Source organism: Corvus moneduloides, chromosome 16 (assembly GCF_009650955.1).
Source record: "Corvus moneduloides isolate bCorMon1 chromosome 16, bCorMon1.pri, whole genome shotgun sequence".
Lineage (NCBI taxonomy): Eukaryota > Metazoa > Chordata > Aves > Passeriformes > Corvidae > Corvus > Corvus moneduloides.
The window spans coordinates 1,965,472-1,976,653 of NC_045491.1; the positions used below are offsets into that span (position 1 = coordinate 1,965,472).

General features: G+C 47.8%; 1 protein-coding gene across 3 annotated transcripts in view; it reads left to right on the forward strand.

Annotated features, from left to right (window-relative positions):
* The window catches only part of POLR3E (RNA polymerase III subunit E), a 29,858-nt gene that overhangs the window by 15,884 nt on the left and 2,792 nt on the right, over nt 1-11,182 (forward strand). For 2 of the 3 annotated variants that reach the window (XM_032125583.1, XM_032125584.1), the window contains 6 exons: nt 1,879-1,938; nt 2,882-3,039; nt 3,319-3,383; nt 4,866-5,365; nt 9,870-9,947; nt 10,783-10,908. In XM_032125583.1, coding sequence (XP_031981474.1) covers nt 1,879-1,938; nt 2,882-3,039; nt 3,319-3,383; nt 4,866-5,365; nt 9,870-9,947; nt 10,783-10,908 — 987 coding nt within the window. Of the gene's footprint in view, nt 1-1,878; nt 1,939-2,881; nt 3,040-3,318; nt 3,384-4,865; nt 5,366-9,855; nt 9,948-10,782; nt 10,909-11,182 lie in introns of all 3 variants that reach the window. The other variant, XR_004243340.1, reaches the window with a different exon arrangement.

Below are 11,182 nucleotides of genomic sequence, written 5' to 3' on the forward strand. Positions count from 1 at the left end.
AGGGCAGTGTGGGTAAGCCTTGTGCTCCCTGAGCATGCACTGTTGATCTTTAAAAAGGACTTTATTGCCTAGGGCTGCTAATCAGTGAGAGGACTTTGTTCCCAGGCACCTTTTGTGAGCAGTGGCTGCACATGGAAATTGAAATGAATACAGGTCTTGTAAACACACACATAACCACAGCAAAAAGGAACAACCTCTGCATTGTGTTTATTTTCACTAACCATGGAAAGAATTAAGTTCCTAAGTGGTTCCTAAGTTCATAATCAGTTTATGGCTTCCGCCCCACCAGAGCAAATCTGATGAGTGCCCAGCTCTCATTTGTTTCAGTTAGACCTGACTGTTTTTGCAGAGTTTGTTCGTGAGGGTTAGCTCTGAACAGGAGGATGCTGTGCAGGAGACTGTAACGGTATTACTGTACTACTGTAAGATCAAACTGATGGTGATTGAAACTGACTTTTCATTGTCTCTTGATGTCTGCCCAAGACACTGCCATATGGAGACCTGGATTCAGGTGTGACCCAGTGACATAAGTGTTTAGGACACAGCAGATTAGGTGACACTTCGTGCATGAAGTTCAGGGACCAGAATTATTACGCTCAGTTAAGTAAGGGATACTGTTTTAACAATTAGGATGAAAAGATACATTATTTTCATTAGAATCATGTCAAATATACCTTCCATGAGAAATGGATCTGCACTGATCTTAAAGGCGAATAATTTGCTGATTAGTACTACAACAAGGAAGAAGTTAAAATGTTAGAAAATAGAAAAGATCAATATTTCTGGTTTTCAGACAAAGAGAAGTGTCTGGTTTTAAGACTCGTAGCATGTAATGCTGTATTGCATCTGTGGAGAAAATGTGTTCTAGCTTGAAAAGTGAACTTGATTTCCCTGGATATATTTGTGTAAAGTAATTAATAAGTTCAAAAAACATTTATGGATTTCTTGTGCTTTAAAACAGAAATGCCTTGTGCCCTAAAGTGAGTGGGGTGGGTGGGTTTGTGTGTTTGTGGGCAGAGAGAAGCTGAATGGGAGAGAAGGAGGCATGGGTGGCGTAGTAGGGCAGGAAGAAATTGTCAGTAATGAGATTTTGGATTCTTAACAGCATTATTACTACACACAGACTAAAAGAGGCTGTAGCCTATTTAAATGGAGACAGGAAGAAATGAAAGGTCGTGTTTAGGCAGTGTTTTACCCAAGTCCTGTCAGCCTGCCCTCAGCAGCTGCCCCTCAGGAGCTGCTTTATGGAGCACCTGGCAGTTCCCTACCTGGGGACAAGTGTGTGAGTGACAGGACACCTTGGCATAACTGTGAGTGACAGGACACCTTGGCATAACTGTGAGTGACAGGACACTTTGATATAACTGTGAGTGACTGTGATGGGGATGGAAGAAGGGAACAGGTACTTTTTAGGGGCTCTGTGCTGCTGAAGGGCAACAGTCACCAGCCTCCACAGGCCCCTTTGTAAGAGTGCATGGAGAGTTTCTCTAGGCTGGTGATGAGGTGTGTGAGAAGCTGAGCCTCAGGTGTGACTTCTGGGGTCCCAGCATCACTGCAGTGGTTTTGTTGGGTTTTTTTTTTGTTCAGAAGCTAAATGGAGTTTGAGTTCGAGAGATTCCTCGTAGCTTTTGTAGTCATAGATTTGCCAAGGCACACCATGGCCTCTCAAAGCTTTTGGTCCTGTGTTCATGGCCATTTGAGGACAGAAGGAGCCAGAAAATGTTTTCCTCTGCCTGGCTGAGAATCACTTCTACATTCTTGAAAGGAATGGGGGTTCTATTTTTGTGGTAACTTCGTTGAACAGGGTCATTGCTACAACTTCAGTAAAGCCACTGCTCCATGCAGTTATTAGGTTTTCCTCTTTTGTTCCCTTCCTAGATGTGGAAGTTCACACAGGACCGCTGGGTTGTGAGAAAGGAAGTAGCAGCAGTTACAAAAGTGAGTGGAATTTTTTTCTTAAATCAGAAGGTGGTGATAAGTTGGCTAAATGCTGCTGGGCATTGTGTGGGTGTAGATTGTGGATGCTGCTGCAAGCCTTTCCTCTCACAGTGCCTGCTTTGCTCTCCATTTGGAGCAGGTATAGATAACACTCTTTCTAGAGAAAAACATTCTGAGCAGCTCCCACCGTTTCCACGACTCCAAGACTGGCCTTGCAGCTGAGCCCCTGGAATGCATCCTGTCCTCTCATGTGTTTCAGTGCAAAGCTGGGCACAGTTAGAATTGAGCTGACTGCAGGTGCTTACACAGCCCAGAGTGGCTGCTCTGTTTTGGGTGTGTTAAGAGCAACTCTTCCGTTGGCATTTTCCAGCTGCAATATTGAGTGAAAACTTTAAAGCAACTCAGGCAGCTGAACATTCTGTAAAAAGTGGCAAATGAATGAGAAACATTAAAAAGGACAAAACCCAAATTCTTTGAAACACACTGAAGTGATAAAGCACGAGTCAGTTTGTGGACAGACCATCTATTTTTGGAATGTAAGAACCAGTGCTGTGTAAAAGCTGGGCATGTGTAGGTGCTGCATGTCTGGCCTGCACCTCTAAAATAAGATTAACACTGTAGAATACGCTTCTCTTCCCCATAGAACCTTTTCATCTCAGTTTGGAAACTCCCTTTTCTTTGCAAAACATGCCGTGAGCTATTTGACTCTGGGGTGATTATTCACCACTGCTCTCTGAAGTCCTGGGCTTCTAACAGTGTGTGAAAGTGTTGGTGCTGCAGAGCAGGATGAGTATCTCTGACTGAGCTGGGTGTGTGCCCGTGGAGGTGCCCCATGTACACCACATCAGCCCAGCTCTCCTGTCTCGTGGCACAGTGCTCATTGCTGCATCTCCCCTGTGTAAACTGACTTCCATCTTACTTGTGCTTTTTCTTTTTCTTTTAGCTTTGCCCAGAAGATGTGAAAGACTTCCTAGAGCACATGTCTGTGGCAAGAATAAACAAAGGTTGGGAGTTCATGCTCCCTTACGATGAAGATTTTGTTAAGAAGCATCCAGATATAGTTCAGAGGCAACAGATGCTGTGGATGGGCATTCAGGCCAAGTAAATAACTTACTGTATTTTGGGGAATAAGCTAAAAGCAAAGAACTGTCTGGTACAAAGGTTCTGTAGACACTGATGGATAATTTGATCTGTATTGTCTCCAAGCTTCTCCCTGCCAGTGTCCAGGCAGTGGTGTGGTGGGGGGTGTTACTGCATCACTCATTCCTGGTTCTTGGCTCCCTGGAGAGATGGAATGTTCTAGCTAATGGCTAAAGCTGGCATGGCTGCATGCAGACATAACAACTGAAACTGTCCTGGAATATTGTCTTTGTCTTTCAGATTAGAAAAGGTCTATAATCTCTTAAAGGAGCACTTGACACCAAAGAAGCAAGAGGCACAATCAGGTAAATGGAGTTGTGCTTGGATCATGTTGGAGCATATGCATGTACTCATCCACCCATCCATATTCCTGAGTGATGGTTTGGAGTTTCTTTCTGGTTTTGAATGTGGTGGAGACTGGTCTTGTTTAATGTCTTTTCTTTCTTACTATCTCCTCTGGGATATTTAAGACAGATCTTGGTCTGTACTAATGTCACTGATGTTGGGGTGACACCAGCTACTGTGGCATCCTTGTAGCAGAGCAGGGAGGAGCCTGTGGCCCTGGGGACTCACTCTGACACTGTAAAAGCACTGGTTCTGTTACCCACTTGCTCGTTTAAGGCAGCTTGTGGGGTGTAAGCAGCTCCTGCAGGGAGGACAGACAGGGCCAGTGCACAAGGTAGTTTTCACCTCTCAATTTAACGTTAATGCAACTTAATGTGCATGAGATGATTTTTTACTTCCCTGATTTGTATTGTGCTCTCTGGTGTGGTTGAGGGCCAAGCAATTACTGGAGAATGTAATGGCAGGAGGCTGTAAGGAGGTGTGAAGCTGTCTCTTTTTGACATCCTTCTCCACTATGGATGCCAGTGAAAGTATTAAAGTAGCTGCTCCAAAATCCTAAAAGATTGGGAAAACTTGAGATTCCAGAGTTTTAACTGAACATTTGGCTCAGTGCCAAACACTGGAGCAATTGAGGAGTGTAAGCAGAACTGACAAAGGAGCATATGAATCCATTTCAATACCCTGTGTCTGATCTGCTCGGAAGGATGAGGTGTTGGGTTATTTGGAGAGGATCAGTGAGCCTAACAGCAGGGAAGATAGCAGCATGTGTGCTGGGCATGCCTTTGCCTTAAACTCTGCACTCCTTGCTTTGGTAAGGACTGGATTCCTCTGCTGCCAACACTCCCCTTCTTTCACCTTGGGATGGCTGGGTGTGGAGAGGGGCAGAAGCACAGGATGCCATGGGAAAGAATTCCTCCTGTCCCTTTCTCCCCATTAGTGGATAATAACACTAAGCAGAGAGTCTCAGCCTCTTGTGCTGTGCAGCTCATGCTGCAAGGGTGTTCAGGTTCACTGTTAACCCTTCCACACTCCTCCCTGTACCTGGTGGCATCCTGGTGCTGCCTCTGGCAGAGGCTGCACCAGGCCCCCACCAGCCACTAGAGAATCTAAAAGACAAAAAGAAGAGCTGTTGGACAAAGAAGTATTTGGGTCACAAGCAGAGATGTGTAAGCAGTCTGTATCCTGGTTTCCTGAATTGTGGAAAAGGCCCTGGTGATTGAACAAACACACTTTGCTTCAGATTCCTTGACTGGAACACCCTTCCCCAAGCATTTGGCTTAGAAAAACAAACACACACTGCCTTCAAAAGCCAGCAAAACCCCCAAAAAGTAATGTAAAATCTAATCAACAGACTGGGTTTATGCCTTAGATTTCTTAAGTTTCCTGGTTTTATTTCACTATGAGCCCTGCTGAGATTTATGGTACCTTTTGTTTTTTACCAGCTCATCCATTGCTGGTTTCTGGGGAGCAAAGGGTCAACATGGCTAAAGCAAAAGTCAAGCAGAACTATGGGCAGCTGGAGAAGGAGTTCCAGAAGCAGAAGGCAGAGATGAAATCAAACGACACCTCAGCCAAGATGGATGTTCCCAATGCCCGCATTAAAGAGGAGCCCGTGAGTGTGGAGGAGCCCATGGATACCTCGGCCCACAACGAGGGCCTGAACAACGGCCTGGTCAATGGCCTGCACCCAGCCCAGGGCTCCACAGAGCCCCTGAATGGCCACCTGTCCGGGGGCTGCATCGACAGGGTCGCTCAGGAACTGAAGGCCTTTGTGTCGTCGACATTTAAGAAACAATTTGTGCTCACCCTGAGTGAGCTTAAACGGTTATTTAACCTCCACTTAGCCAGTCTGCCTCCAGGACATACCTTGTTCAGTGGCATTTCGGACAAAATGTTACAGGACATGGTGTTGGACACTGGCTGCAAACAGATTTTGGTGCCTGTAAGTATGGGTTTTCCTTGGTGTGGTTTGGGGAAGGGGTGTGTGGGGCACAGTTAAACATCTGAGCTGTGAAATATTTGTGTCCTGTGCTGGTGGACAGGAAGGACAGATGTGCTCGGAGGAACTGTCCCATACTGGACATGTTGAAACTGCTGGAATTCCGTCTGGAGTCCTGCTCCTGGCAGGCCCTGCACTCTGCTCTCTGTGCCCTGTTGTCCTTGGGGCTCTGTTTCCACATCCAAGGTGTTGGGCCACAGTGATTTGCTGTCCCAGCTTGCTCCTGTTACCATGATCTAAGGCAGTCCCAGATTCCCATCGGCTCTCCTGGAATTGCACAAGCTCCTTCCCTAGGGGACAGGCACCCAGCTGGGAGAGGAAAGGTGACATTGACTGCCTGGGAGCAGCAGGGCACACCCAGCAGAGCCTCTGGGAAGCGACAAAGCCCATCTGCAGCAGGTTTCCTTGGCCAGTCTGTTTCCTCCTAGGCTGTGCAGAGGTGTCTGTTTCTGTGTCTGTATGGAAGTGACGTGTGGGATTGCGTGAGACAGAGCAGGGCTGTGAGACTGGATTGCTTAGGAGAGGAAAGGGAATCTGGCATCATGGGAAAGAGCCTAAAAGGAAATTAATTTTACAAGACATCTGGCACTGCTGATTGGGTTACAACCAGAAGGAGCTTGGGAGCAGCTGCCTTTGAGGAGAGAGGAGAAGGAACGTGTGAACTGCTCAAAAGAGGAGGGCTGGGAGAGCCTGGAGCATGGGAGCTGCTGGGGGCCAGCAGGAACGTGTTCAGTCGTGTGCAAAGTACATGTTGTGGCACCTGGGAACTGAGTAACAGCCTGGAAATGTCACTAGGGAGAGCACCAGTTGTGCTGCTTTCTGCTTCCTCCCCTGGCAGTTTCCAAGTCCTGGGGTGGTGCTTGCCTGGAACTGTCTTGGTGCTGGCCAGGCTCTCCCCTGTACCTGGTGTAGTGTGTGCCTCTGCCATGCTGATGGTAAACAGCTGAGGTCATTCCTGCTCTCTTACTTGGAACTGGGACTTGTTTGCTTTGGAAATTTGGGGATTTTGGAAATCTACACGAGGAGTGAAAGTGAGATAGTTTCTCTTTTCAAAAAGCAAAATAAAATCCTGCTGAAGAGGGGTGGCCAGGAGCTTCCTTCTGTTTGGAAAACCCTGACACAGGAGACCTGCAGAGGTGCAGAAGTGGTCCCTGGAATGTCTCTTGAGGAGACTGTTGCAGGTTTTAGTTCTGCTGACTCAGAATTTACCACAACACCCCAGCTCTTGTACAGGAGCCTGTATGAGCCTGTACTGCTGTCAGCAATGTAAATCATTGCCCCCGAGCCTCCCCCTGATGCTCTGTGCAGATGGCAAAGGGGCTGGGGCTGGGTTTACTCTTTGCATGGGCTCAGACACTTTGGAGTTTCTTGATTGTTCCCCTGGACAATTTTGTCAGAAGCCAGCAAGGGCGCCTGAGCTCAGGGAAAGCCTGGAGGGTTGTTTAGTGTGGGATTTCATGGTTACTCATTAGTTTTCTGTAATTGAAAGTGCTTTGGTGATAAAAATCAATGATCTGAGGTAATTAAAATGATGTTCTGTGGGGGGTGAAGACACTCTTGGCTTGAGTGCTTACCTATTATAGAAAACATGTGGCTGAAAATGGCAATTGAAACCTTAGCAGGGGAATGCAGGATCTATTACAGAGCTGACCCAACAGCACCCAGGGTATGAGATAAACAGTATTTGTGGGGAGCCAAAAGAGAGGCCACTCCAGCTGCAGATGTGGCCATGGGGATGCCTGCAGGGTGCTGTGCTTGCTGTGCTTCGTAGCCTCATCAAGCGGGAGGGAAAAGCACGAGTCAGGAAAGGGCAAATCCTGGGCTGGTGCTGCCATGGGAGAGGGTGAGGAGAAGGGACAGACACAGAGGAGAGGAGAGGAGAGGAGAGGAGCCCTGGGCAGGCAGGACTTGGTGCCTGTGCCCGGAGCTGTGCAGGCTGAGCCACTCTCCCGCCCCATGGGAAGCGTCTGTGCAGGACTCTGGCTCCTGAGGATCTGCACCCATTTCCTGCAGACTGGGGGGTGACTGGCTCCTGCCAGCTCCCTTCCCAAGGCCCATGGAGTGGCAAGGTTCTGCCAAAGCCTGAGCATATTTCTGAGGCCTAAGGAAATGATGTAACTGTTGTGGGTGTCCTGCCTGGCTGGGCTGACAGGAGGGGAGTGCTGCCCTGCACTCACAGAGAGCCCTGCAGGCTGGTACCAATGCCAGGCTCCCTGACATGTGAGATCAACAGTTTACCTTTAGGATTACTCCAGCTGCTAAGTTTTTTTCTGGCACAATCAGCCCCTTCCACCTGTAACTTGAGGCTGCCTGGCAGTGGCTCAGTGCTTGAGTGAGACACGTCCCAGAGCCGAGGGCTCCTCCCTGAGAGGCTCCGTTTGAACGTGGCAGCCCTGGGACCTGGGGCAGCAGTTCATCTCCCAAGAGCCTGCACTTGCTCCAGGGGCTTAGAGCAGGGAGGGGCACAGGACAAATATTTTTTAAATGATTTTAGGGTAGCAGAGAGCTGTATCAAGGTGAGGCTGGAGAGATCAAGGTGACATAAACCAGCAAAGGGACAGCAGATGGCAAGGCAGTGAAGCTGTTTGGGCTCGTGTCTCTCCAAGGAATCCCTGATGGCATTTCCCACTCCCATGGCCGGGCTGTGTGACAGCAGCAAGCGAGCAGGGAGCTGTTGGCACCAGTGCTTGCAGCAGTTTGCAGAGGAAGGCTGGAGGGAGGAGGAGATTCTGTGTGTTTTTCTTCCCAACTAAGTATTGTGTTTGTTTGGAAGCTGTTTCCTCACAGAATGGCTGGATAAACACAGCTGTGTTTCAGCCCTGTGGCTGAGGCAGGAGGAGTCTGCACTCCAGGGCTGTGCTGACTCACTTTGTGGAGCCCAGCAGGCTGTGCCTGGGTGCTCCCAGTGCCCTGCACTTTGCCATTCCTGCTGCAGCTGTTTTGTGGAGGGAAGCTGGAGTATTTGATTTTATCTCTGGTGAAAACCTACAAGAGAGATTATTCCTCAAAAGCAGGTGTCCTTACAGGAGGAGAATTATGTCAGGTGCTGTGAGCCTAATCAACCTGAATCCTGGCTCTAAACCAAGTGTAAAACCTTGTTATATTCCAGCCATTTGGACTAACCTGAAAGTCAAAGCTGCTAATCCCACTAGGCAGCTCCCACTGGACAAAACCCTTCCCCTTTGCAGTAAGATCAGAGGCAGAGCATGAAAGGAAATGCTGATCTTTTCACTCTGCGATGCACAAGTCTTTTGGCTGGTGTGAGGGAGGCTGGGAAGAAAGGTTTGGTTTGTACCAGCAGCCAGGATTGAGGGATGCTGGAACAATTGGGACTGGCTTGTTTGCTTTTCATAGATGATTGATTTAGGTCGTCTGGGCGGTTAGCAAGGAATAAATCGTTAGTGACAGACAGGAAGAGACACGTCAGGAGTGAAGGCATATTCCAGCAGTGCTCATTAGTCGCTGCTCCAAGGGGAAATGTTAAGGCAAATGGATGCTATTTTATTTTTTTAGGAACTCAGGGTATGGAGGGGAGGCAGTTGAGCTCCCTCCTGTCTGCAGGGGTGTGAAGCTTCTGCCTCAGAAAAAATGAACGTGTTTCTCTAGCTTGGCACATGGGGAAAAAACAAAATACACAAAACCACTGTCACTTTTGGAGTCTGAAATGAGCAAGTCCATCAGTGTTCAGTCTTCTGGAGTCCTGTAGTCTGCCCCAAAACAGAGATGGCAATACACCAGAAGCACCTTCTTGTCAGTAACACTGGCTTGGGATTAGTGAAGCAGATAACTACAGGATAGAGGCTGAATCTCTAAAACCTGCCACTGTAAAGGTAAAACCCTCCAGAAAGACCCTGCAATGCAGTTGGTGCTCTCAGCTGAGTACTGTTCTGGATGGTCTTGAAGCAAACACTGCTGACAGGAAAAACCTACAGACCTCTTGCCATGGGATACTATCAAGGTCCCAGCCCTGGGATTGTTCTGGTACGTGGTGGCTGACTCTCCACCAGTGGAAAACTGTCCCCTGCACAGTTGACGGGATTCCAGTTTGTCCAGCAGCTCCCTTGAAAGCCCAGCTGTCGTTGGTGTGTGACAGATGTGGCACCAGTGCCCTGTGGGAGTTTTCCCACCCTGACCAGAGCCATCAGTCAAACCTGGGCACGTCGAGGCACACCTCAGGGGTCCATGGTGCTCATCCCATTCCCTGGGTCACAGGTGTGACACAGACCATGTTTCTGCTCTGTGAAGAAGGTGCTGAGCAGGCACAGGGCTGCCAGAGCCAAGGCACCCCTTCCAGTGTGGGGTGGGACAGCAGTTGGGTTGTTTCAGCAGTTATTCCATGGCAGCCAGGGTTCTGATTCAGTAATGGGTGTCCTGGGATACAGTATCAGAGAATCATTAGGCAGACTCATTAAATAGCTGGTTATTTTTAACAGCCTCTTGTTCTCAGTTTCCTCCACAGACTGCTGCCTCGCCAGATGAACTAAAGGTCTATGCACTTTGGGAAGCTGGTGACACTTATGATCAGGTAAAGATAAAATAAGGGATGTTCCCCACTGTTTATTGAGCATTTGGCATTGTTTGCATCCATGGTTCTGTAACTGGTACAGCAGGTACAGTTTTCCTCTTTCTCTATTGGTGTTTTCAACACCAACCTGCTTCCAGCTGAAAGGAAGCTCTTAGCTCATAACGTGTTGGTAATCATGTCAGTGACCAGCTCAGTGGCTATTTCTGAACCTGTGTGAAGAAAGGATTCTTCAGTGCAGGCCTCAGACCAGGCTCCAGTCCAAGGTTTTTTTTCCTTTTGATGGTAATGCAACATTAACCAGAGATTAACGGCGTATCTGTTGTATCTGTTTATACTCAGAGTAGGAAATGACTGCAGCATATGTGAACATCTGCTGAGTTCTAACTGCTGTCAGAGTAACTGAGGTGAAAGGGAAGGTGCCTAACGACCTGTGGATGGGCAGTGCAGTTCCTAGCTCCTGAACTAAATACATTTTTACAGGAAAGAGCCAAGCACTAGCCAGGCTCTTGTCTGGAGTGATGTGAGCTTCCATGGACGCATTTGAGAGGAATACATTGCAACCCCTTCTTCAGTGTGTTTTTGTACCTTTGGGGGTGCCCCAGGTCAGAGGACAGGTGCAGGTGTGGCCACAGGGTATGGAGGGACCCCTGTAGAGCCTGTGGAGGATAAGGCACTGCTGGAGAGCAGGAATATGTGGGATGGTTTCAGGATTATGAAGCAAGAGTCCTCTAACGTAGTTCAGAGAATGTTTTGTACAGACTAAGGCATGTGCAGTTTTGAGAGAAAGGCAGAAATAATTGTTCTCTGTGTACTTACGATGCATTTTCTTTTAAAGCATCGCCAAGTTTTGCTTGAAATCTTTTCGAAAAACTACCGAGTGCGCAGGAACGTCATCCAGAACCAGCTGAGTCAGGAGTGTGGAGAGGATCTAAACAAGCAGGAGGTGGATAGAGTGTTAAAGGTAAGCTTCTCTTCACTTTGGGTTTGATCCAATTAATAGGTGAGTTTTAATGCTTGATTTGAGCAAAGGATTATATACTGACAAATGGTAAGGATATTAGAACAGTTGATGTTAGAATATGGACAAAGCCTGTGTTTCAGCTTGTCTTCTTGAAAATGCACTTGCATCATTTTATCTTCTTTCCCTCCAAGGAGCAATGGCTCACACATTATTTTGTATTATTTAAACAAATCTCTCTGTCAGCTTGGAGCAGCAGAGAATAGAGTGTAGTAAT